Here is a 25,817-nt window from a genome sequence, read left to right as displayed (position 1 = left end):
ATTATTTAAAAAAAAAAAACATGTCTAAATAACGTGTATTAAATGTAAAAGCATGTAAATACATGTATAATCAATACATATATCATATGTTGGAGTTTAAAAAAAAATGTGTAATTCAATGAATCATTAAGACGTGTGCAGAAAAACATAAGTATTTTAAGAAAATATGTACAAGTGTGTAATACGCGTATTATACGCAAATTTACTAACTATGATTGAGAGTATCTGATATCAGATGATAAACTCTCAAATATATGAAGGCGCTGTTGAAAATAATGGTCATGTCAAGTAACCAAGCACCAATAACAGATCGTGCTCGCTAAATGTGTATTCCTGTTGTTGATTTCACAAGTATTTGAACCTATAGTATGTAAGATATTGTTGGCTTCTTCTTAGGAAATAAAAGAAGGAAATTGTTTGAGCTTGGCTTAAAAGTTCATAAAGATGTTTTGTACGTAACTTGAAAGAAAATAATGATCTATGTTTTGAGGTAGGTGGGGAGGCACATATTTTTCTTGCCATAACATGCCACACTTGTAAGCATGGAAGGAAGAATTTTATTGGCATTATAAAAAAAGAAAAAATAATGTGTGGAAAACTGAGTGATGATTCCATCCTGCTCTGACCAAACACTAACTAATTATTGACACAGAGAACAAAATAATAATGTATGTGGTTGTTGCTTGACTACTTTGCAAGTGTTCAAAATAAAGCATAGAAGTACAGAGAATAAAAGAGATTATACGGAGCTTATTCATATCACAAGAATTATTATCATTTTTTGTCAAAGCCTAACTGTTGAGGATGAATCTTACATTCAAAAAAAAAAAAGAAAGGAATCTTGTATGTACTTATAAGAAATTGAATCACTTCTCATATCGTCAATTAATTTTACATAAAATATGAACTTTCTTCAATATTCCGATTACATGCACATGGAACAACCAAAGTAGTTATAATACAAAGGTAGCGTCTGCACTTGTCTTGTTCTTTATTTTTATCCTTTAATTATCTTTTAATTTGTTAAGACAAACAAATAAAAGAGAAAGTGATAATGCGAAATGACTTTCCATGATAGGAACCCGTATGACTAAATTGCTAGGATTATTATATTTCTCTATTTCCTTTATTATTTCGCAGATCAACTTGTTCTAGAACCTTGACAGCCAAATGCCATTTGCCTTTATTTTAGTTTGTTACTTTTATTCAAATATTCCAAATATTTGGAGTGGGCACAATATCAATGGCTCAAGGCCGCCGGAGGTCGTATTGGCCTTAAGGCCGAATTAGGTTGAATGTCAAAATGGTTTATTTGTTTTAATCGTTTCACTAATTTGGCCTCATAATTCTAAATTCCAACTGAATCAATATAGTCTATGGATATAATTTGTAGCCTCGTTTGTTAGAGAGGATAAGCGACAATTTCTCTAGTAAAACGAGATATGTCAATCAATGTGATGGATTCCAAACACTTTCTACTGGGACGTCACTTCCACACAAAAACACATCTCAAACACTTATTTGTTGATCCAGATTAAGGCATGGACTTTTGGGTGCCTTGTTGCTAAAGGGTTGACGAAGGGAACTGCCGACAAAGCTTTTTCTATCCCTTGCCTACTGGAATCAGATCCCCTCCGGATCCAAAGGAACTAAGCTCACTCATCAAATGATTCGGGTCATTAAAATTTGATCAAACGGCTACAAACAGGGTGCCCTCTAAAAGTTATAAGAATTGTAGCCGTTGGATCAAATTTCAATAACCCGAATCATTCAGTTCCTTTGGGTCCGGAGGGAATCCGATTCCTTGCCTAATGATGTTGTTGAACTCAAAATGAACGAGCTTGGATATGTCCCAAGCAGCCCAAAACCTCCATCCACACCATAATTTACTCAGGAGTGGTTCCTTATATGCTCAAATTTTGTCTCTGAACATTTATTAATTTTATTTTAAAAAATGACTCTATAATCAATACAAAACTACCACAAATGGCTCAATAATTTCCTAAGGAAACCAGTTATTTTCTTTGGACATCCATAGTGTTTTGAAACAGATCCAGATCCTCTCTGAATCTTAAAAGAAGGGTATTTTTGAAAATTTAGTAAATTATTTTGGATGTCCAAAGAAAGGTGTAAGAGTAAATTGAGCATTCAAAATTTCTAAGAAACCAAGGTGTCTCGAGACGAAACTTTGATGTACAAAGAACCACAGTATTTATTTTCAGTTTTTTTTAGGATCGGAAGCCCAGCTGACCCAAGTCACCAAGCCCATCCTTAGCCATTCATAACCGTAGAACCTCATCCGTAAACCCAGCAGCTCTCTCCTCCCGCAGTCCCCCTCTTAAACCCTTTCTCAAGTGGAACTTGTGGTCTGAATCAGTTTCCTCCGCCCTTCCCATCTTCTTCTTCTTCCTCAGTTCTTCCTAGGCGGCTTCCATTCCGACGACGTAACCCGTTACCATTAAAAGGTATTTCTCCATATCTAGTTTAGGGTTTGATTTCCAATTTGCTCTGAGTTGAGCTTCGCTGTGTTGCTGAATTGCTTCTGTTTTCTGTTTGTTGTATATATATTTGCTGCTGTAAATGTAATTCTAATCTTATCTGTTGTGTTGTCAAATTTGGAAGAACAAAATTTAATATTTGGATACGTTTATCTGTTTTGATTCTTTTAGCTTCCATTGTTTCAAAATTTTCATGGATTATGTAGTATATAGATGCTAGATGTGTTACATTTGGTCATGAAATTTCTAATCCTGATGCTGTTTTTGTAAATTCGTACTAATTTAAGTTACTAATCTGTTGGTATGGTGCATTTTCCATTTCGTTTTAATGTCAGATGAAGTGTTTCCATATTTTTTACTGATCTGATTTTTGGTTCAGTAGCTATTTACTGATAGTTATTAGTATCTGTTAATACGATGTTGAGATACGTATTCTGTTTTGGTCCTATCATGTAATTCTTGTTTCTTCTCAAATCCGAATTTCCAGCTCTGAGTTCAATCCGATGGTATCTAATTAGTAATTACTGGTGGGGACTATTAAAGATGCCAGCATTGATCTCTCCAAGGTTGCTCCTTTTTGGAGAGTCTCTCACCTTGCATAGGTTTCCACATGTTTCTCGGAATGCTTGGTTCCATAGAAGTGTTTGTAGTCTGAGTCTTGCAAGTCTTGGCTTCAAAGGCGATCTTCAAACGCCAGAGAATGGGAAAATCAATGAAGTCAAGGTGCTGAAGTCACTTACAGATGTCCCGAAGAGTAAAGCCAAGGTGGTTAGAAGCCATGTAGTGAAGGCAGCTGGGCCACACAGATCACTTGAAATAGATTCGAGTATCTTTAATGCGAAGTCGTTTTTTGAGCTCGGCCTTCCACCTTTGTTGATCGAGAGGTTAGAGAAGGAAGGCTTCAAGACTCCAACTGATGTTCAAGCCACTGCAATTCCAACAATTCTTGAAGATCATGATGTTGTAATTCAATCTTACACGGGCTCAGGAAAGACATTGGCTTATCTTCTTCCCATCCTTTCTGAAGTGGGCCCTCTAAAGACGAGAACATCTGAGGGCGATGGTGAACCTGGGAAGAAAACAGATATAGAAGCAGTAATTGTGGCTCCTTCTAGGGAGCTGGGTATGCAAATTGTGAGAGAGTTTGAGAAGATATTAGGGCCTGCACACAAAAAAGTGGTGCAGCAGCTTGTTGGGGGCGCAAATCGAACAAGGCAGGAAGAAGCGCTGAGGAAAAATAAACCTTCCATTGTTGTTGGTACCCCAGGAAGGCTTTCGGAGATTAGTGCAGCTGGTAAGCTTCACACCCACGGCTGTCGTTTCTTGGTCTTAGATGAGGTTGATCAGCTGCTGTCATTTAATTTTCGGGAGGACATGCACCGGATATTGGAACATGTTGGGAGGAAATCTACTGGAGACTCGCATGGACCAAAAGGATCACTTGCCAAGCGGGCTGAGCGTCAGACCGTTTTGGTTTCTGCCACAGTACCATTCTCAGTGATACGGGCAGCCAGGAGCTGGGGGCACGATCCACTTCTCATCCAAGCCAAAAAAGTCATGTCCATTGAATCTATTTCTCCAACGGGGCCCATTAATTTGTCAGGACAATCGACCAATTCCGATCCATCCCAAAATTTGCAAGGTCAGTCTGCAATACAGAGCCTACCTCCATCTCTTAAACACTACCACTGTGTCACAAAGATACAACACAAGGTTGATGCGTTGAGAAGATGTGTTCATGCTCTCGATGCCAAGTCTGTTATAGTCTTCATGAACCACACTAAGCAGCTTAAAGATACCGTCTTCAAGCTGGAGGCTCGTGGAATGGTAGCAGCAGAGCTACATGGGGATCTTGGTAAACTTGGTAGAACAACAACTCTGAAAAAGTTTAAAAATGGGGAGGTTAGAATCCTGGTGACAAATGAACTTTCAGCGAGGGGTTTGGATGTGGCAGAATGTGATCTTGTTGTCAACCTGGACTTGCCAACTGACTCAATTCATTATGCACATCGAGCTGGTCGGACTGGTCGGCTTGGCCGGAAGGGCACTGTCGTAACAATATGCGAAGAGTCACAAGTTTTTGTTGTGAAGAAGCTGCAGAAGCAGCTCAGCGTTCCCATTGCAGCTTGTGAGTTCACAGAGGGCAAGCTCGTTATCACCGAAGAAGAGAAGGCTTTACCGGCTCTGAGGTGATGATACTTTGCTACTCTTTTCTTGTATACTGATTGCACTGCTGCACCTTTTGAGTATTTGCAATTATCAAAATGACTAATATAGTTTCTCTTGTCATTAAAACGAATAATTAATATAGTTATGTTTTGAGACAAATGAGAGGTTGATAAACCAAGGAACTAGATGATCCAATCATGTTACTTCTCGTTTGTTGACAGTTATTTGAAAAACGTCAAATAGTAAATCAACGTTCAAGATGCTACAATCCTTGTTTATAATGAGTTTTGATTTTCACTTACAGTAAATATACTCCGAAACCATAGGCGGGGCTTTTTAGAATATTGCCATTGAGTACCCTTTACAAATCTCCATTCTGGAACTTGAAGTGAAACGCTTAGGGCCCGTTTGATAATAATTTTATTTTCTGCTGTTATTTCAGCATTCTGTTCGATTCCAATCCCGACCACTTGGTAATATTCGGTTGATATTCTTAATTAATTCTGTTTAGACTGATGAAGTTATTGGAAGGAGAGTTATTGTGCGACGAAAGAGAAATTTTTGAAATTAATTTCTCTGCAATTTTCTTTGCTTTTGCTGTTGATGAACTTGAATGAATATCGGTGGCTTACTACCATTTGATGCGAGAGATACCCCAAGTTTCAAGCATTGGCTTCTGATACCACTCGCAACAAGTACAACTAACCTTCACAAAGTCAGAATTCATCAATACTACAATACCGTAAATTTAAAACGTTTCACTTACAAAAAAAAAACATATTAATGAATTGAATATTTTATAACTGACAATGACTCAGTTAAATACGTTATAATTGATAATGATTTAATATTCGTAAACAAAATGAGAGAGAAAATGTTGGAGGGATGAACAAGTTGGAGGGATGAGGCTGACCGCTGACCCAGTCAACCATGGTATTTAGTTGACTTTTACACCACTCCACACCCGGACCTCAAAGAGTTCAACGCCAACACCGATACAGCCGTTTCCAATCCACCTTCATGTGGGCCCAGTCGCCACTTCCGAAATGTGTTCACGGTCAGGATCATTTCGCAATCAAAGAAAAGTCTTAAACAGGAAGCGCCTAGGAAATTAAAACTTCCAATTTACATGGGAAGGAAACAAAATTTAAAGAGAAAATGTTGTTTACTAGCATCATGCAAAACCAATTATATTTTTATTTCATCACAAATCAAGATTATTGTAAGATGTTTCATTTTGGCTGAAGAAAATTAATTAACAAACATACATTCGTTTAGATATGAGAAATAAACTTGAAATTTAAACAAAAATAATAACTTTTAAATTGTCATACATCAATTTTCATTTCCGTTTATGAATATAGAAATTGAAATTTTGTGTGGCTACTATTTCTTAACAAAATAAATTCGTGTGCAAAAAAATTAGAATTTAAAATTTAAAATTCAAAGAAAGATTTTTTGTAAGAGAAAAGGACCATGGCTACAAATCTCATGCAGAGCAGCCATGCGGGGAAAGTTTAGACTAGTGTTTCCACAAGCCATTTTTTTACTTTTCACGTATTTTTCTTAATTTTTTAATTATAAATCGAATGAGATGAAGAATATTAGTAGACAAAAATTAACAAAAACATTTAAGAAATAAAAAAAAGTGTGAATAACACAATCTAAAATTTAGACTTTAAAGTCAAATTTCACGTAATCTTATTAAAAATAAGTTTGTACGGATATTAAATACGAGACTGCAGTAACTTTTAGTCCAGTTAAATAAAGCTTAATAACGGCAAACAAACGCACTAGTCCCGGAAAATTGAGCTTGCTGTAAAAATAAGAAAACAAGAGACTTTTGTCTTATAATTTCTTTTTGTAGGCAAAGTTAGTCACAAGTATTGGTTCTAATTTCTTAACAGCAAAGGCTGACGCAAGTAAACATTACACCAAAAAAACAAACAATCCCCAACACAGAGAAAAAGAAAAGCGAGAATTCCCCAACGAAAACCCACTCCCCTAATTATCCCAATTTCTCTCCTCAAATTCTCAAATCTTGGCATTTCGGTCGGTTCTGATTCTCTTTGATACTGGGTTTCCACAGGTACGCTTTTTCCCCGAGATCCTCACCCAAGATACTCAAATCTTCTCATTCCTTTCTCTTATTCTCTGATCGTTTGGTCAACTGGGTTTAAGCACAGGACCATTATCTTGCTAATTCGAATCTTGATTTTCAATTTTAGTACTAATATCCAATTGGGTTTTGCTTGTCTGTGTTTTATGGGCACAAATTTTTGTGGGTTTCTTGATGTGGGACTTGGATTGGTGTTAATCGTACTTTGTTGACGATCTGCTTGTTTGTTATTTTGATTTGGGATACGTATTTGTGATGGGGATGAGCAGATAGTTGAATTTGTTTAGGCCCTATTTGTTTGCGATTTCGGGTTTTTAATATTTTCTGGATCAATTTTGTATAGTTCCGCTGTTTTCAATTATCGTAATTGAATTGGGATTTTCATAGGTTTTGTCTTGGTGGGTAAGAAATAATTTGTGGAACTTTTGGAAATGAACAAGATTACTGACATCGAGCTAATTAGTGATAGCCTGACAGGTGTCTTATGATGTTCCGTTTCTAGCATTTATTAAGTTCTTTTACATCACAAATGTCAGGACTGTACATGGTTGAACTTGTTTTTGGCTTCTGATTTAGGAAGTTTTAAGGATAAAGACTTGCGTGAAGGGGATTACGACATGGCTGGTAATGCTGCGGCCTGTGCAGAGAGGGCAACAAGTGATATGTTGATTGGTCCAGACTGGGCAATAAATATTGAATTATGTGATATTATCAATATGGACCCTGGGTATGATTACTTTGTTTTCCCTCAATTTCGTTTTTTAGATTGAATATTATATATAGGTATATCCACCCGTTTGGAGTTCACATTTCCTAAATTGTTGAGTACGTTGAATCTTTCTGAAATATTGATGTCGTAGTCGTTGGTTGAAACTTTAAAGTGCTCATAGCTTATTAAGTGGTAGTACATGGATAGATTCATCCTAAATGTCCAACAAGAGAAACATTTCTAAATGGATTCTAGGATATGGTAAAAACATCTGATGTCAAATAACATTCGCCAATTATGTTCTATGTTCATCTCTCTCTCTCTCTGTCTCTCCCCCTATGTATACATATTTATGTATTCATATATACATGTGCACGCGCACGCGCACACACACGAAATTTAATACTTGGCTCCTGATAGAAGAGGAGATCTCCTCCTGAAATGGAGATGTGGCTCATCTCATAAGGAAATCCTGTCCTCCTGAAAAGTAACACTTGAAAAATTGACAGGGTAGTAGAATGCTTTTGCTGCATTGATTTGGGAGGAACTGGAAACTTCGTAGAGGGAGTAATTTATTTATCAAATAGATTCCATGAGCATCTTAGTGTATCGGGCTTTCTTTTATATGTTGGACATTTCTTAGCTCTTAAACTCTGCGGAAGACTATCCTCTTTATCTTCTATTTTTGTAGATTATTTTTCGCATAGAATCTCTTTCCCAATTTAAATATTCGGAATGCTTTGTTTTGCCAATGAACTGGATTGAACTTTCAGGCAAGCAAAAGAGGCCTTGAAGATACTCAAGAAGCGCCTGGGCAGCAAAAATCCAAAAATACAACTCTTGGCTCTTTTTGTTAGTACTATTCCTTTTCTTTGTGAGACTTTCAGTATTTTTTGTGTTATTTCTTGTCGTGTTTTTGCATCTTTCTTTTAAAATATTAAATTCATGATGTAAAGCTTGTGGTACCCTTCCCATCCCAAAATATGCGTACTGATAGATCGTCGATCAACCTTAACTTAGAGAAGCCATGAGAGAACTCGAAGAAAGAGACTGACAAATGAATTTCAATATTATTTCATAACTGTTTTTCTCTTACTTACAAACCGAGCTATGTAGCAACTCTCCCTAACTATTTTTATCCAATTACAGCTATACTAACAACCTTATTATAAGTGTCACAGCTCAATCACTCAGATGATGACATCTGGCACAATCACAGTTGCTCCATAACCACTCTTAGCTACTAGTATTCCCATTAGAATCCTAACACATACATGTGAAAATGTCAATAAATTTGTGATTTATGATGGTTCAGTTGTGGTTCAATGATTGCCTTGCATTAGCGTATCATCAGCACAAAACAAGCTATTTCTGAGCAATGATGTCTTTTTCCTTCTCCTAATTTATTATTCAATGCAGGCATTGGAGACCGTGAGCAAGAACTGTGGTGAGAATGTTTTTCAGCAGATCGTTGAGCGTGATATCTTGCATGAAATGGTCAAAATAGTAAAGAAGAAGGTGCTGCATTTCTCTCCCAACCTTTTGTTTTCTGTTTTCACTGACTTGTTGCTTCCTTTTTTCTTTCCAGTTTGTGCATGAATAGGATACTAACCGTCTTTCTGCTTTGTTATTCTAATTTCATTATGCAGCCAGACTTGAATGTTAGGGAAAAGATACTAATTTTGATAGATACATGGCAAGAAGCTTTTGGGGGACCAAGGGGAAGATTTCCCCAGTATTATGCAGCATATAATGAATTGAGGGTAATTGTTTTATCACATCTTTGTTATACTCATGTTAAGCTTTTGTTTGTAATCTGTACTATGTATACTGCCTGTGTACTTGTGCTGTGTGTGCTGTGTTCCCATGGAACTATCTTACTAATTTTCGATTTACTAATCAAAGTAGACCGTCTTCTAAAAAGTATTTCCTTTTAAAACTGCCTTATAGGATATTTCTTTCATTATTTGAAGAATGGATATAGTATATAGAGAATAGAATCATGTTGTTATATATTTATGATATCACCAGTCTGAGCCGGTCCAATCATTGACATTCTTTGCTGTCATCGTTCTTTTGAGTTGCTTGTTAGGCCATATTTTTAAACATTTCTGTTTAATCATATGACCTAGTCAAGTTAAGATTAACGGGTAAACATATTCAGCCCAAGTGCCTTCAGCTTTGACAGATGATAGTAAATGTTGTGAACAATGGAAGTAATAGTGATCTTGCAAACCCTCCTCCAGTGCAAGTCACTGCTAGAGTCCCTTATCACATCGGTCTGTTGGACCAATATGATAGTGATGTTAGTTTCTATTCGGGTGAACTGAGTTTATCTTTTGGGGTTTTGAATATTGTATGAACAATTGAGTATTTTATTTTTGGGATCGGTTATTATGCTTGAATGACTATTATTACTTATATGTGGTCATATTGGGATTTCTTATTATACTTGAGTTACACATTAGCACTTCAACTTATTAGTATTGCATTATTTATATGCTTCCTATAAGATTTCATGTCCGAGAGGCTTATGCCTTGCCTTGTCTGACAAAAAACGCAACTACGCCTCAGCTTTCACACAATTAGATTTCAACTCATTTACCCTATACCTTTTGATGATGTTTAATAGGTCCAAAATAACATTACCATCATTTTGGCCAGCAGTATTTAGATATAAGCTTGCTATTCAATATTTAGTATAACTGTGGATTTTAATTATGTTCTCTTTATTCTGCTTCTTCTTCCCCCCTAACCCTCTTAATGAATAACCGACAGTCTGCTGGAGTTGAATTTCCACCAAGAGAAGAGAACAGTGTACCAATATTTACTCCACCCCAGACCCAGCCAGTAGTTTCTCCTGTTACATCATATGATGATGCTGCCATTCAGGCTTCTCTCCAGTCGGATGCATCGGGCCTTAGGTACTAGCTGAGAATATGGTTTTCTTGGAAACATACATTTTTTGGTTCTTTTCAGTATGGTATTTATTCCCTGTTCAAACAATTATTGTTTCCTTCACATGCATGTTTGTCACAACTATAAACTTGCGTGTTGATTGCATGAGAGAGGTTAAAAATATTTGTAGGCAATTGGAAAATGTCCCAGGATTAAACCCCTCAATATGACATGTTCTACATATGTTGTACTGCATAAATTGGTGATTCGATTGTTTCTCTCTCATTTTTCTTCTTCTTCTTCAAAAAAAAAAAAAAAAAAAAAAAAAGAAACGAAAAAAAAAAAAATTTATACCTTTCTCATTATCAAATTTGAATCTGTTGTGCATGCTTTAATACTGCAGACAAATTTGACTATATATCTGAAAGGCCTTAACCTTGTCAAGTATTCATCAATTCTCCCCTTGACATGAGGATGTCTCTTACATCCTTACTATTATAAATCCCGTCAGTCCTAGGTCTTAATCTTTAATAAAAGATGTCAGTCGGCATCAATTTTTTATGCTTGTACAACTATTTCAGCTGCTGCTTGTTGAATGTCATGATCCGTAACTGTAATTTATGAAAGAATTCATCCTTGCTGGATTGAATTTTGTGCTAATAAGAAAATCGAACAATAGACTTCAAATCATTTCTCTTCTTTGTATAGTTATTCCATCTTTCATGAATCCCCCATAATTACCTATACACACAATTCAAACATAATGATATTGTAACAGATGCTATCTTTTTTTTATGCTTTGGGATGCTTTTTTATTTTTCGTATAAATTGTCTGAATTATTATTGAAGCTGTGATAGATCCATCCTGATTGGAACTGTCTTTAATCAGCTTGCCAGAGATTCAGAATGCTCGTGGAATTGCAGCTGTGTTGATGGAAATGCTTAATGCCTTGGATCCTAAGAATCCTGAGGTAATATTTTTTCTACCTTACTTTTTATTTCTGATTAATTTCTTTCCGAAAAGGTATTATTAAAGGATAATTTCTTATTCATGTTTTTCTAGAAATATTTTTGTTGAGAGGCCATTGATTCTATTTTTTTGTTTTTGTGTGTGGAGTTCTCTAGCGGTGAAAGTTTCATATGGGACTCTTACCACAGTAGAAAATTCTGAAAGTTGTATATGGTCAATTGTGGAGAATATTTATGGTCCATACTTTTCTTTACTTATGCACTGTATGTAAATTATTTGAGGAGAAATATTGATAACAAAACTTTATTTGTAAGGCTAGTTATCCAGAGGTGAAGGAGGCTAGTAATTGGGTGTCAATTACTGTGATTGTAAAATTTTTTGAAGTTGGGACTTTTAGCAGGGTCGGAAATAGGTGGTTAATTACTCGAAACTTAGTACCTTTAAGGGCTGCACTTTTCTTGTGCTTGTAGAAGGGAGGAGGTATGGACGATTGAAGGGGAATGGGTGAAATAAAAACTTGACGGAGAAATATAGAACAGTTGAGATTGATTTACTTTTTGGTTTAAATACCGTTCCATATTCATTTTAACGCTCACCCATCCAAGCCCTTTCGTTCTCCCTCTTTTCTTCCATACAATTCCTCTTTGGCTTTTACTAAAAATAAAAAATGAACCAAAATCATAATATTACCATCCGGGCTCTTAATATGTGCAAATTTAATGGTCATAAATGGTCAAAATGAAATACTATGGCAGGGTTTGAAGGAAGAAGTGATTGTTGACCTTGTTGATCAGTGCCGTTCATACCAAAAGCGTGTCAGGCTTCTTGTGAATGAGACTGCGTAAGTGATTTGATATGGATTTGAGTTCTACTGATAGATTTGATGCAATAGTGACAGTTGTGGTTGCTCTCCTCTCAGAGAAGAGGAGCTTCTATGTCAGGGATTGGCACTGAACGATGATCTGCAGCGTGTAATTTCTCGGCATGATGATATTGTGAAGGGAACTACAACTATAGTAAGAGGAGCAGAATCTTCAGTTGTGCCACTTGTGAATGTGAACCATGAGGATGATGAGTCCGAGGATGAGTTTTCCCAACTAGCGCACAGGTGATTGTTAGAGGAGCACTTCTAAGTTTTATTTTGTATTGTTGTTTCATTCTCACTTGTTTTTGTTTCTACCAATTTTACTTGTATGTGTGCGCTTCAGAATATGAATATTGCAAATTCTGTTAATTTTTTACTTTTAATATTCTTATCCTCTTAGTAAAATTCGGTAAGATGCATTGCAGGTCATCAAGAGATAATTCACAAGGACAGGGCCAGAGATCAGCCAATGCCAAGGCTGAACCTGTGCAAGTCAGCCCACTTCTTCCTCCTCCACTGTCTTCGCAAAGGCCAATCACTCTGGGTCCTGGTGTGATTGATTATCTCAGTGGAGAAGCCTACAAATCTGAAGGATCCTCTGCAACATCAGAATCCACATCCTTTGCAGCTCCAGTTCATTCCAGCTCCACCTCACGATTGGCTCCACTATCACCCTCAGCCCCTTCTTCCCAAAACACAACTCCATCACCTATATTCACTGGAAAGCCTGTGTATGATGAACCGGCTCCTAGAAGCAAATCTATAGATGGGCTACCTCCTGCTCCTTGGGATACTCAGTCTCTGGGTAATCCTCAGTCTCCTGGCAAGGGTCACTCTCCCGTCAGCCTTCCACCTCCGCCTTCCAGGTATAACCAGAGACAACAATTTTTTGAGAAACAAAGCGTTCCAGGCAGCGGATCTGGTTCATCTTATGACAGCTTAGTGGGACAGACTCAGAATCTCTCCCTTAATTCGTCTACCCCAACAAAACAAGTAAAACAGGAAGATGCTCTTTTCAAGGATCTAGTGGATTTTGCAAAAGCCAAGTCGTCTTCTTCAAACCCGAATAGGTCATTTTGAGTTGTGCCCATCAGCGTATCAGTCAGTCCGGCTCTGGACCTTATTCCTCACTTACACACATATGAGATCATGAGATTACCTGTTGCTAAATAAATATTGGTAGGAACTTTTTCGGTTTTGGTTTGTCTATGCTGTTTAGTTGGTATATTTCCGAGATGTTAGCGGGCATTGCATATAATTTAATGTATTGATGTACCTTATTGTTTGATTTCTTTGATCTCGGCTTGTTTTTAACGGTTGGCCAAATTTTTCTTTCTTGTTTGTGTCTTTGTTGTATGTATGTATGTATCAAATTGTCGTACCAACCACATGGACTCGAGATGTTGAAATTTAATATTGGTGGGTTTGCATTTATTGTGGATTAGTCCTCTCCTCTTTACAAGCAGCATTGTCTCTGGAGATGTAGCATCTTTCTCTTCTTGCCCGGTTGCTCGCCAGAAATCGTTGGCGGGAAGGTTCATTGCGTTCTGTTAGAAGTGTGTAGAGGCAGTGCCCATGGTCCTTTGTTTGGCCTGCTGATTTGGTTTCTTGTTCGCCCTCCCTTGAGATTTCGATGATTAATAGTTTTCCGAAAAAGACAAAAAAAAAAAAACAAAAAAAAAGCTAATATGGTGTCATTTGTTTGGGTCATTTCACAATTTAATCATTCTTTTGGGTAATCAATACAAAATCATTCTTGCAAAAAATTACCTAAATTGGAATGATTTAGCCCTTTGATTTTCATCGTGACATTTTATTGTTTACCATGTTCGTTTGCTTATAGTGTTGCAGTTAGCTAGATAAGTAAGCAATGATCGATTTGAGTGAGCTTTTACATGAATAATCCTTATTCAATGGTGGCCTTCAAAATGATCGATTTGAGTGAGATCTTACACGAATAATCCTTATTCAATGGATCATCATGAATCTTGCAAAATGTGCTCAAACGTGTAGCTAGAAACGTATTAACTTATTAATAAGTTAGCGCTTCAAAATGATTGGTTTGGACCATCAATATTTTAAAAGAGTTTATAATACTCTAGATAAATTCAAGTGTGTTCATTCCAGATAAAGTAGTTCAAGAAAATTCAGGTGTATTTCTAGTTTGCCATCAAAAAGTTTTTGTTAAGAGTTATTTATTTAGTTTTATTCAAACAACACCGTTGTCTAAGTAAACGCACAGTCAACTTACAGAAAATTAAATTTTGTGTTTCTAGAAGAAAAGAAGTGCATGCAATTAAATTTTGGGGTAAATTACACTTTCATATCTCAGATTTTGGGTCTATTTCAATTCCTTACAATATCTTTAAAACATTTCATTTTCATACCTTAACTACTATTTTATTTCAAAATAATACTTCCGTTAGATTTTCCATCCAATGGTTTGTTAAATGCTGACGTGGTTGCCACATTTGGGCTGATGTGGTTGCCACGTGTCAAAAAAATAATTTTTTGTACATTAACAATATTATAATATTAACCCTAAAAAAAATTATTAAAAAAAAAAAAAAAAAAAAAACCAGAAAAACCTGAACCCGACCCAGATCCCCTTCCTTCCCCCTCACCTCTCTGCAACTCCTATTTACAAAATCCCTTCCCCTAGAAGAAGAAGAAACCAAACCCGTCCATCCCCCACCCCCCACCCCCCCCCCCCCCCCCGGGTGACGGTTGCAGGTATTTGGGTTGTGGTTTTGCAGGTATTGTGTTGCAGGTATTTGGGTTGCAGGGGTTTCTAAGAAAACTAGTGAAAAAAAATAAGAGCAGAGAAGTGATTAAAGGTGGGGGCTTTGAGGTGGGAGAGGTGGAAGGGGATATGGGTTTTGGGTGAAGGAGATGCGTGGAGGCAGGAGAGGGGTGGAATTCGAAACTCAAACCCTAGAGAGGGAGAGGGAAGGAGGGAATTGAAAAAAGGGTGTCAAGGAGTGTGTTGGGGTTGGTGTGGCTGAAGAAGAAGAGTGGGAGAGATGGGTAAGGGGTGGGGATGGACGGATGGGAATGAAGAGATGGGTAAGGGGGTGGGGGTGGGATGTGGGGTTGTGGGGAAGGGGATTTGGGTTCGGGTTTTTCTGGTTTTTTTTTTTATATTTTTAATAGGGTTAATATTGTTAATGTATACAAAATTATTTTTTTTTCCCATGTGTCAGTCACATCAGCACAAATATGGCAGCCACGTCAGTATTTAACAGACCATTGGATGGAAAATCTAGCGGATGTATTATTTTGAAATAAAATAGTAGTTAAGGTATGAAAGTGAAATGTTTTAAAGATGTTGTAAAGAATTAAAATAGACCCCAAACCTAAGGTATGAAAGTGTAATTTATCCTAAATTTTGTGTTTGTTAGAAACATTCAACAATGGTGTGCTCTGCATTAGTATAAAAAATAGAGAGATTATATTCACACATCCCAAATTACTTCTCTTACATTTTTTTTAATGTTTTAATATTTTCTACGTACCGCTAGTACTTGATAAATAAATATTAAAAAATTAAAAAAAATGTGAAAGAAATAATTTGAAATGTGAGAATAGAATTTCTCAAAAAATAATAATGGACCAACACAAAAATAAAATAATGGAGCTTACAGTACACCAAACGAATAAAATAATAATGGACCTACACAAAAAGTGAAAAAGAGACAAAGTAGAGCTTACGCGGTTTGACCGTCGGATAGCAGAAGCAGTTGAATCACGTCCGTCAAGATTCCTCGGTGAAGTTTCGTTAGACGACGACGCCCACTAGGCAACTTGGTGTACCTAAGCATTGATTGGACTTGACGACATACAGCCAGACTTGTAGCCCCTCTGACTTGATCTGTGACTTCATTTTCTTACATACACACAGGTTATATTGCTCGTCTTTCTGATTCATGGTTTTTCTGGTCATGTTTTTGCTCGAAAAACTAGTACCATCAGTCCAGTTAGCTTGTATTGAATGGCATCGACCATCCAACGAGCCACTTCATCTGTTCCTTCAGATCTTGGATGGAAGTATGATGTCTTTTTGAGTTTTTGTGGTGCCGACACGCGCTTAGGTTTTACCGCCCATCTACTTGATAAATTGCAAGAAGAAGGAATTTCAAGAACTTTCTTTGATGAGAAAGATCTTGAAAAAGGAAGGAAAATTTCTCAACTCTTCCCTGCAATTGAAAAGTCGAGGCTTGCCATCGTTGTCATCTCTCCAAATTACGCTTCTTCCAAATGGTGCCTGAACGAACTCGTAAAGATTCTTGAATGCATGGAAAAGAGAGATGCAGTTATACCAGTTTTCTACTCAGTGGAGCCCTACGATGTTAGACATCAGCTTGGGAGTTTTGGGACAGGCTTCACTCAACTCAAACAAAAACCAGAGTATGAGGATAAGAAAGAGATGGTGGAACAATGGGAAGCTGCCTTAGAAACAGTGGGAAAAATCAATGAGTTTACTTCAAACAACAGGTTAGCATTACTTGTTTTTTTTCACTCAGTTCAAAAGTTTACGCAAATCTGCACTTGACCCTTCATTCTTGCTATTTTTTTTAATAATTCGGTTGAGTTTTGCTCGAGTTCAATTCAATTCTTCTAAAGCCTGATACATGATAAGTTATAGGAAAATCGAAGAATTCATATCATTTACTTTTTGCACACTACTGAAGGTGCTTCATAAGTCATAACCACTTAATCCCAATACAACTTAATGACTAAACATTGAGGCTTGTAGACTTTGTTTATTCCTACAGTTCCATCCTACAGAACCTTTCTTTTTACCATATATTTGGTCCATTTGAGAGTCTAAGGGGAAGAATTGATCCAGTTAAGAATTCATATCTTTGAAATCGAATACTGCTGTGCTTTTTTGTCCTCCCCTTTTCCTAGACCGTCTCTAATTTGGTCCAATACCAAACCACCCTCTTATAAACGGACGCAGAGACCACTTGGTACTATGACTTCAGGTGGACGAAAACAAAATTAGTCTCTGGCTCTTTTATTTCTTTCTGTATTGGGTCATATTTTGAACATTGTCTTTTTTTTTTTTATCTTGTAGAGAAGAACCAGAGCTCATCCAAAAAATTGTTGAAAATGTACGGAATGAAATAGGACCTTTATCATTGGAGCCTGCGGAAAAGCTAGTTGACATTGATTCAAAACTGAAAGAACTTGATGTGCTTTTAGAACTAGAGTCAAATGATGTTCGCTTTATAGGAATATGGGGGATGAGTGGGATAGGTAAGACAACCCTTGCCAAAGCATGTTATGAGAGGATTCGTCATAAATTTCAAGCCAAAAGCTTTCATGACGGAGTTAGAGAGGATTCTAAGGCACACGGTATGGCCGGTGTACAGAGGAAGCTTTCCAAAAGCCTTATGAAAAGAAATATACAAGACTGGGATGCCGGTGAAGCTGCCAGATGGAGAAGTTTCTTACTCGAGAAAAAGGTTCTCATCATTCTTGATGACGTGGACGATAGTAACCAGTTAAGAGAGCTATGTGAAAAACCAGCTTGGTTTGGTCAGGGGAGTAGAATCATTATTACGACTAGAGATGAACGCTTGCTAATTTCACATGGTGTAAAAAAAGTATTTGAGGTGCCGGAGCTGAGTAAAGTTGATGCGCTTAAACTTTTTAGCTTGAGAGCCTTCCGTAGAGAGAATCCGCCTGAAAGTTATAAGGCTCTATCTGACAGTTTTGTGGACTATGCCAGTGGCCTTCCATTAGCTCTTAAAGTCTTGGGGTCTTTTTTGTATGGAAGAGATCTAGATGCATGGAGCAGTCAATCGCGTAAACTAGAGGGTGATTTCACATTGGATGAAAAAATTATGAAGATTCTTATAACAGGTTACGAGGGATTAGATCCGCAAGGGAGAGAGATTTTCCTTGACATCGCATGTTTCTTTAAAGGAGAGGACAAAGATCGAGTATCTGAAATACTTGATGGTTGTGGTTTTAATCCAGGTATTGACATAGATGTCCTTATGGAGAAGTCTCTGCTAACAATTTCAGACAACAGGGTGTGGATGCATGATTTGTTACAAAAAATGGGTCAAACAATTGTTGCTCAACAATCTAAACAACCTGGTGGACGAAGCAGATTATGGCTTTCTAAGGACATCTTTCATGTTTTGAAGGAAAAAACGGTAAGAGCTTACCTAATACGTCAAATATAAATTAATCTAACAATTAAGAGGCACGTAAAAAAAAGTTTGTTTTACTCATCTTCCTTTACTTATAACGTGCATATTATACTGCAATTCACTTGTTTTTTTGTTCTTGGTTATCAGGGGACACCGACGGTTGAAGGCTTTGTCCTAGACTTGCTTGAATCAAAAGAGGTCAAATGCCATCCTGAAGCTTTTTCTCAGATGGTTAATCTTAGATTGCTCAAAGTCCATAACGTGCGCCTTCCTGAAGGCCTCAACAGTCTCCCTAATTCCTTGAGATTTCTTGAATGGATAGGTTATCCTCTAGAAGATCTCCCATCAGAATTCGACCCGGAAGAGCTTGTTGAACTTAGTATGTGTCATAGTAGAATTAAACAGCTCTGGAATGACAAAAAGGTATACACCTACATTATTATTTACCTTGCTTTTTAGAATATATTTCATTACCTTATTTGAGTTTTCTGGATCTAATTATTCTTTGTTTCTTGTAGACATTACAGAGTTTTGGCAATTTGAAAATCATGAAAGTTAGTCATTCCAAAAGTTTGACTAGAACCCCTGATTTTGAAGGGATTCCGAATCTTGAGAGATTAGATCTTGAGGGATGCGAAAGTCTAGTTGAGATTCACTTTTCTATAGGAACTCTCAAAAAGCTTTCTTTCTTGACTCTTAAAGGTTGCAAAAGTCTCGAGCTTCTTCCAGATGAGATTGAAATGGAGCACCTTGAAGTTCTAGTTCTTTCTGGCTGCTCTAGCGTTAAAAAGATACCGAATTTTGTGGAACCCATGGAGCATTTATGGAAGCTTTCTTTAGATGGGACCGGTATTGAATGTATGCCTTCATCAATTGAACATCTAACCAGCCTTTCTTTGTTGGACTTGAGAGATTGCAAAAATCTGAAATGTCTTCCTAGTGCCATTGGAAATTTGAGGGCTATTAAAAGTCTTGATGTTTCTGGATGCTCAAATCTTGCCAAATTGCCAGAAAGCCTCGGGAAATTAGAGTTTGTGGAGAAGATTAATTTAAGTGGAACTGCTATAAAAGAATTCCCATCTTCCATTGCCCTTCTGAAAAACCTTAAAGCATTGATTTTTCGTGGAATGGAAGGGCCATCACAACGACCATGGTTTATGTCGCTCCCTTTTAGATTAATGCCAACAGGGAGCCTTAATCATTCCATCAGTTTGTTCTTGCCTCCTCTATCAGGCCTTTGTTCCTTAATGGAATTAGACTTAAGTGGTCACAATCTTTGTGAAGGAGCCATCCCCAATGATATTGGCTGCTTATCGTCCTTGGTATCATTGAACTTGAGTGGAAACGATTTTGTTAATCTTCCTACAAGCATTAGCCAACTCACTAAGCTAGAGAATTTATACTTGAGTCGTTGCAGGAGGCTTCAACACCTTCCAGTTCTTTCGTCAGATGTGGATTTACAAGTAACTGCAGATGGTTGTACTAAACTGGAAATGCTGGAATGTCCCTCAAATTTGGGCAGATTGAATTCGTCATGCTTCAATTTCATCAATTGCTTTGGAATGCTTGAGAAAGAAAGCTACAATCATATAACATTTACTATGCTCCAAATATATCTTAAGGTGCTCTCTCTCTCTCTCACTCTCTCTATATATCTTAAGGTGCTCTCTCTCTCTCTCACTCTCTCTCTCTCTCTCTCATTGCTTGACATCACTGTTTCACCTGTACAGGGAGTCCCTTATGCAGGAGACAGATATGAAATTGTGATGCCTGGAAAGGAAATTCCTGGGTGGTTCACTCATCAAAGGATGGGACCAGAAGTAAGCGTCGACCTAACTCCGCAATGGCGTGATAACAAGTGGATGGGATATGCTCTGTGCGCTGTATTTGAAGTTTATGGGAGCGGATGGGAGCTCTCTGGTGTTTTGGAAGTCAATGGAAAGGAAGGGTACCCTGCGCCTCTACTATCTTCGGATGTCCAGCCCGTGTCAGATCATATTTGGCTACTCTATGTGTCTCGTGGTATAAGCTTTGGTACAGAGTGGCAAAACAGTTGCAATCAGTTAAATTTTCATTTCAAAAGCTCAGGGCCCTGCTTGGTGAAGAGTTGCGGCACTCGTTTGGTGTACGAGAGCGATGTGGAAGAGTTGGACGACATAGGGACCCAATCCAGTAGCAAACGGAGAAGGACCTGGTGGAAGTGGTAGATTGAGGGGTGTACGTTGGCCGGCTTCGCCAATGTGTTTGGGTTCCCTCATTTGTAATGGCAAAGCAATGAAGATGGAGTATGGTCGCCTAAAGTCTAACCACGCAACATCAAACAATTCAAATCACAAATCGACAATTGAATCCTGGTTTGCCAATCAACGAGTTTTTGTTTTTTATTTAAACACCACCGTTGTCCAAGTAAATGCACCGTTAATAAGAAAACTAAATTTTTTGGTTATGTAATAAAAAGACGGCAATAGACATATCAAATTCATGCCAAGAGAATTGGAAGTGGAACAGGAAGGACACAAGTAAGTTTGGTAGTAGCCTGTTTGTTGGCAACATTCAACAATGCTACGGTAGCATGAATCTCTCTCAAGCCACCTCTTATGGGGTGTATCCAATTGAAATTTTAATCTTTTTTTAATAAATATAGGGGTATTTAATTTGAATTTTGAGAGAGTTTATTAACATCTTACAAATTTTGGTGTATTCAATGAAATTTAAGAAATGGCTGTAACATATTCAATTAGAAGACAAAAAAGGGAAGCCGCTCGTCGTCCCCCGCATCTATCCACATCGCTTCACTGTTCTGAACGGGTTGATCTGCATATTGCCCTCTTCTCGTCTTGCGTCTTTAGAGGGTGGTTTGTGTGTTTTTTGGATAAAGGAACGCGGTGCGTCGGTCGTTTCATTCGCAACTTGGGGCGATTTGTGATTTTCTACAATTTGCTCGTCTGTGATTTGGACTCAAACTTGCTGCAGCTTTTGGAGGCATTTGGTCTTGCTGCATTAAGTTCCATTGGGTCCTACGATTTGGAACACTTCCAAACACTTTTCTCAAAACTGCTGCACTTTGATCAGGTTATAATTTTCTATTTTCTATTCTTATTTTTATATACTATTTTTGGCATGAATTTTGTTCTAGGTAGACTAGGTTGAGGTTTTCATGAACAAGTCACCTAAGAGCAAATCTAGCGTGCTCTTTAACCCGGTGGACAGGGAACATTTGCAACCTAATTCCTTCCCGAACTAGCTCCAGCCCATTCAATCAATTTGGGCTAAGGGGGAGCCTGTGGAAGAGGGCAGGCGAGAGTCCAAGACCCAATCACCTGAGGAGGACTGATGCAAGGCTGACGTCATGTGATGTCAACATGATGTCAGCCACATGATAAAAAATTCTGTGTCAGGCACATGCATAGCACGCGCGCATGGGGGCGCATTACCAACAAGATTTCAGGCGGTGGGGCCCGCACGTTAGGCCATCTCCAATCGAAGGAGGGCCATATAGCTCGTTTTAGCCTGTAGCTCATCAAGAAATTAATATTTTAATGAACAATGTCAGGCCATATTTTTTACCATCTCAAACCGAGGGGCCAAATGGCTATAGGCCAAACATAGCCCTATGACAAAAAACCATCTCCAACCGAGGGAGCCAAAGGGCCAATGGGCCAAACATAATTTATTATTTTAATTTAAAAACTACAACAACTTAAATTTAAAAACTACAACAACTTAAATTTAAAGTCTATAATCATCATCATCATTATCATCCGCAATTGTAGGATTATAGTCGGAGGTAAACAACTCCGTTCGGGCCATAGCCCTAGGTATGGAACCTTCACCTGGATACATATTTTCTACCCTTGTTTCTTGAATGGTAGGAGATCCATCTTCATCCCCATCTATAGTTGAGGATGCATTTTCAAACACCGGCGTAGGACCAACTGTCACGCCCCAATCCCGACATACATTCAGAATTGACACGTGACGTCACCAAAAATCCGTAACCATCATACACTGCCTCAGGAATATGGGCAAAGCACAACTCAATAATCGAATCGCATAGAAATTTTACGTATGCCTTATGGCTGCATCTAACCTCCCCGTTAGATTGCCTACGTACCCTAAGCAGGGATCAAGCCATTCGTAGTTCGTCATGCACAATAATTGACATATATCACAGTCCGATTAAGTCGAAAGGCATAACATTTCTCAATCAATCAACAGAACTTGACAAGCATGAAATTACTCGACTCAGGGTTACATAACAAACCCACCTGAAAATCATGATTTCCCCTCCATCTATATATAAATCATTATGTCGCAACATGATACCGCAATTCACAACATATATAATTTCAAAGAACCAATGAAGCACAATACCATTCTCTAGCCACATTTATCAACAAGTCTAATCATAACAATAACAATGATATCCAACATAACAATCCCACATGACGATTAACATTTCCACTTCATCCATCACATAATTCATCACGTTTCCCACATAAAATCGCATTTCATAGTGTGTAACATAGTTAAGAATTAACAAAGTACACATTATTCTCTAGAAATATTAATCAACTAAAATACTCATGATAACTACACTTATATCCAACGTCATTCCATAATCACATCAATCAATAATGTCAACCATCACATCATCAATAACACATACAACATTACGAAACGCAAGGCTAGAGCAACACAATTCGGTTGAAGACTACATCGGGATTTTGGACCACCCAACGGACCAAGGCACCAAAGGGGATTTCGGACCATCACTCAACGCAATCCAAGCAGAACTTAGTTCCAGACCACCCAACCGAATTGAACGGAAGTCCAAGAAGCATAACAACGGCTTGAAGGAACAAGACATGATTCAAGTTACCCAATTCACGAAAACTCAACGAAACGAAGCAATATCGAGCACAAATCCACATCACAATGGGTTATCGGTCAATTACTAGACCTCACATCTCCCAAGCAATTCAATATGCATTTCAATCACATGTCACAACCATTTCCAATACACAAGTCAAATCACATTTCACTTCATCATACCAATCACTATGCTTCCAACATTATATCTCAATACATAGCTTGTAACATATCAAGGAATCACGAAGCACAATATTAATATTTAATTACGTTAATCAATCAGTGAGATAACATATCATTTCACAAATTTAAGGACTCTACATAATTCCCAACTTGGGTTATGAATAATAACATGGTAATTCTAATTTATTTTCACAATATTTATTGTGGGTAATTCCCATCTACTCGAATTTAGGATTCTAAGATCACCTTACGGAATGAACAAGAGCAAGGATTCCGGATCACTCAACGGAATCCAACAACATTGGGTTCTGGACCACTCAACGGAACCAAAATATCAAGCGGTTTTTCATAATCTACCCAGACCTTTCATATGTAAAGTCAATGCCAATATTATGGAATTGGTGCACTGGCAAATCAGGCACTCAGATAAGCTGAGAGGCTCGAGTGAGGGACAATAAAATAAGCATGTGATACAATAATAAAACCAGCCATCAATCATAATTTATAAACCTTGAATATAATTCTTTCATAAGAAATCGATACCAAACTTTTGAAAACTCCGAGGGAGTCACCCAGACATCCAAAAGTTCATTTCAAACAACCATAATATCTCACACCCATATTCACATACACACAATGAAAGTAGAATTAGGGTGACACAATTCATCCAAAGCCTACACCTTTGCAACCATCTCAAACTAAACTAAATGAACTAAGGTGGATACAATCCCGGACCATCACTCAACGGGATCGCGAAGTAAGAGAGATTCCGGACCATCACTCAACGGAACCCAAACCAAGATACGATTCCTGACCATCACTCAACGGAATCGCGGAGTGGAGTAGGAAGGATTCCGGACCATCACTTAACGGAATCCAAACCAGGATACGATTCCGGACCATCACTCAACGGAATCGCGGAGTACATTGCATAACCACCAATCAATGAAACAATACATGAATCAAGTTACTCAAGTTATAAAGGCTCAACGAAACAAGAAATAAAATAATGAAACTAGCATTGACACATGTTTCGAAGCAACAAACCCCATGACAATGGGTTAACGGTCCACCACTAGCCCTCACCTTCATCAAATCAAGTTAATCATACAAAACAAACCATATTTCCAATATGCACGTCAAATCCCACTTCATATAACTACATCATTGGCTAAATATAAAAATTAACAATTTATAGGAAAAATGATTATAAAACCATTTCATATTCACATATATTAAAGTCACTCACATTTCATCATATCATACCATTTATGTAAATCAACCACCTTTCGAATATGCACGTCAAATCACATATCACGATCATCATCAGTACACAAGCCAAATCATGTTTAATAAACATAGGTTTATGGCTAAATATATATATATATATATATATAATCACATTTCAATAGAATCACATTATAAGACCAAGTCAAATTCACAGATGATACCAATATAAGAAATCAAGGTAATAACCATATCACATATGTTCAAGTCACTCTCTAACCAATGTAGGCCCACTAGACTTCACTTATGTCTCCCATAGTACTAATTTTATTATTTAGAACGTTCCGAGACATGTTGACCACAATTCAACTCTCGGTCAACAATGGGGTTCACAACGATCCGCAAATCAGATTTATGATCCATAACTTCCCAAAGTCCACATTATGCTTCAAGAATAACATATTAAAGTTTCATTATGATCCAACGGTCGGATTGTCGTCAATCACACAAACAAGTGGCAGTCCAAATTGATCACCACACCAAACAATTGAATCTTTGAAAACCGAGCTAGACATAGGTTCACATGGTCACTAGAAGGTATTTGAAACTTAGACAACATTCATGAACGATCCCACGCACCGCCACACGCGGTGGAAGTAAAGATGGAGTGTTTAGAAACCCTGAATTTTCAACATTAACTAGATGAGCTCAAATTTACGTGGTAGCTAGAGCTCAACAAGGGAAACATTTTTCACAACTAGGCCGATGATAAATTCTAACCGGCAATTGTTCAAATTCACCGGAGAAAACCGGATTTCTAGGGTTCTAAACACCCAACTCTAAAATGAATATGAAAGCACAAACTAAGCATACCAAATTGAAGATTATGAAGAGTAGATGAAGTTTCATACCTCACTCGAAGGAAATCGTTGCCGGAATCGCCGGAAAAATGATAAAACCGCCGGAAAAGTCGTGGGCTTTGCGACCTCGAACTGCAAAGATGGAAAAGAAATGGGGAAATCTAACATCACAGAGATGTAGGGCTCATCAAGAGCTTTCCATGGACACCAAGATCACCCAAAATGGAGCTCGGATGAAGAAGATACAAGCGGGTCAAGTTTGGTGGGTTTATGGGTCCAA

General features: G+C 37.6%; 3 protein-coding genes across 5 annotated transcripts; all 3 read left to right on the top strand.

The window, feature by feature from the left end:
• The first annotated feature begins 2,014 nt into the window (after positions 1 to 2,014).
• Positions 2,015 to 4,935, top strand: EMB1586 (P-loop containing nucleoside triphosphate hydrolases superfamily protein). Its single transcript, XM_068467848.2, has 2 exons — positions 2,015 to 2,465; positions 2,986 to 4,935. Exon 2 carries the CDS (start codon positions 3,042 to 3,044, stop codon positions 4,689 to 4,691), a length of 1,650 nt encoding a protein of 549 aa, XP_068323949.2. The 5' UTR covers positions 2,015 to 2,465; positions 2,986 to 3,041; the 3' UTR covers positions 4,692 to 4,935.
• A 1,522-nt stretch (positions 4,936 to 6,457) lies between these two features.
• LOC137728943 (TOM1-like protein 3) lies at positions 6,458 to 13,662 on the top strand. 3 transcript variants are annotated; one of them, XM_068467755.2, is made up of 10 exons: positions 6,458 to 6,756; positions 7,363 to 7,513; positions 8,269 to 8,347; positions 8,915 to 9,013; positions 9,145 to 9,258; positions 10,274 to 10,419; positions 11,283 to 11,364; positions 12,119 to 12,204; positions 12,283 to 12,471; positions 12,654 to 13,662. In XM_068467755.2, the coding sequence occupies exons 2-10, from the start codon at positions 7,404 to 7,406 to the stop codon at positions 13,306 to 13,308; spliced, it is 1,560 nt and encodes a 519-aa protein (XP_068323856.2). In that variant the 5' UTR covers positions 6,458 to 6,756; positions 7,363 to 7,403; the 3' UTR covers positions 13,309 to 13,662. The 3 variants fall into 3 exon arrangements, with proteins under 3 accessions (XP_068323856.2, XP_088534845.1, XP_088534844.1); XM_088678719.1 differs by having other exon boundaries at positions 6,513 to 6,756; positions 7,381 to 7,513; XM_088678718.1 differs by having other exon boundaries at positions 6,556 to 6,756; positions 7,374 to 7,513.
• Positions 13,663 to 15,914: 2,252 nt separating this feature from the next.
• LOC137728755 (TMV resistance protein N) lies at positions 15,915 to 20,787 on the top strand. Its single transcript, XM_068467511.2, has 5 exons — positions 15,915 to 16,722; positions 17,309 to 18,398; positions 18,543 to 18,818; positions 18,914 to 20,017; positions 20,126 to 20,787. The coding sequence occupies exons 1-5, from the start codon at positions 16,220 to 16,222 to the stop codon at positions 20,600 to 20,602; spliced, it is 3,450 nt and encodes a 1,149-aa protein (XP_068323612.2). The 5' UTR covers positions 15,915 to 16,219; the 3' UTR covers positions 20,603 to 20,787.
• The last annotated feature ends 5,030 nt before the right edge of the window (positions 20,788 to 25,817 follow it).

Source organism: Pyrus communis, chromosome 10, assembly GCF_041283825.1.
Source record: "Pyrus communis isolate YQ-2024b chromosome 10, ASM4128382v1, whole genome shotgun sequence".
In the NCBI taxonomy this organism is placed as follows: domain Eukaryota; kingdom Viridiplantae; phylum Streptophyta; class Magnoliopsida; order Rosales; family Rosaceae; genus Pyrus; species Pyrus communis.
This window is presented reverse-complemented; position numbering and strand designations above follow the sequence as displayed.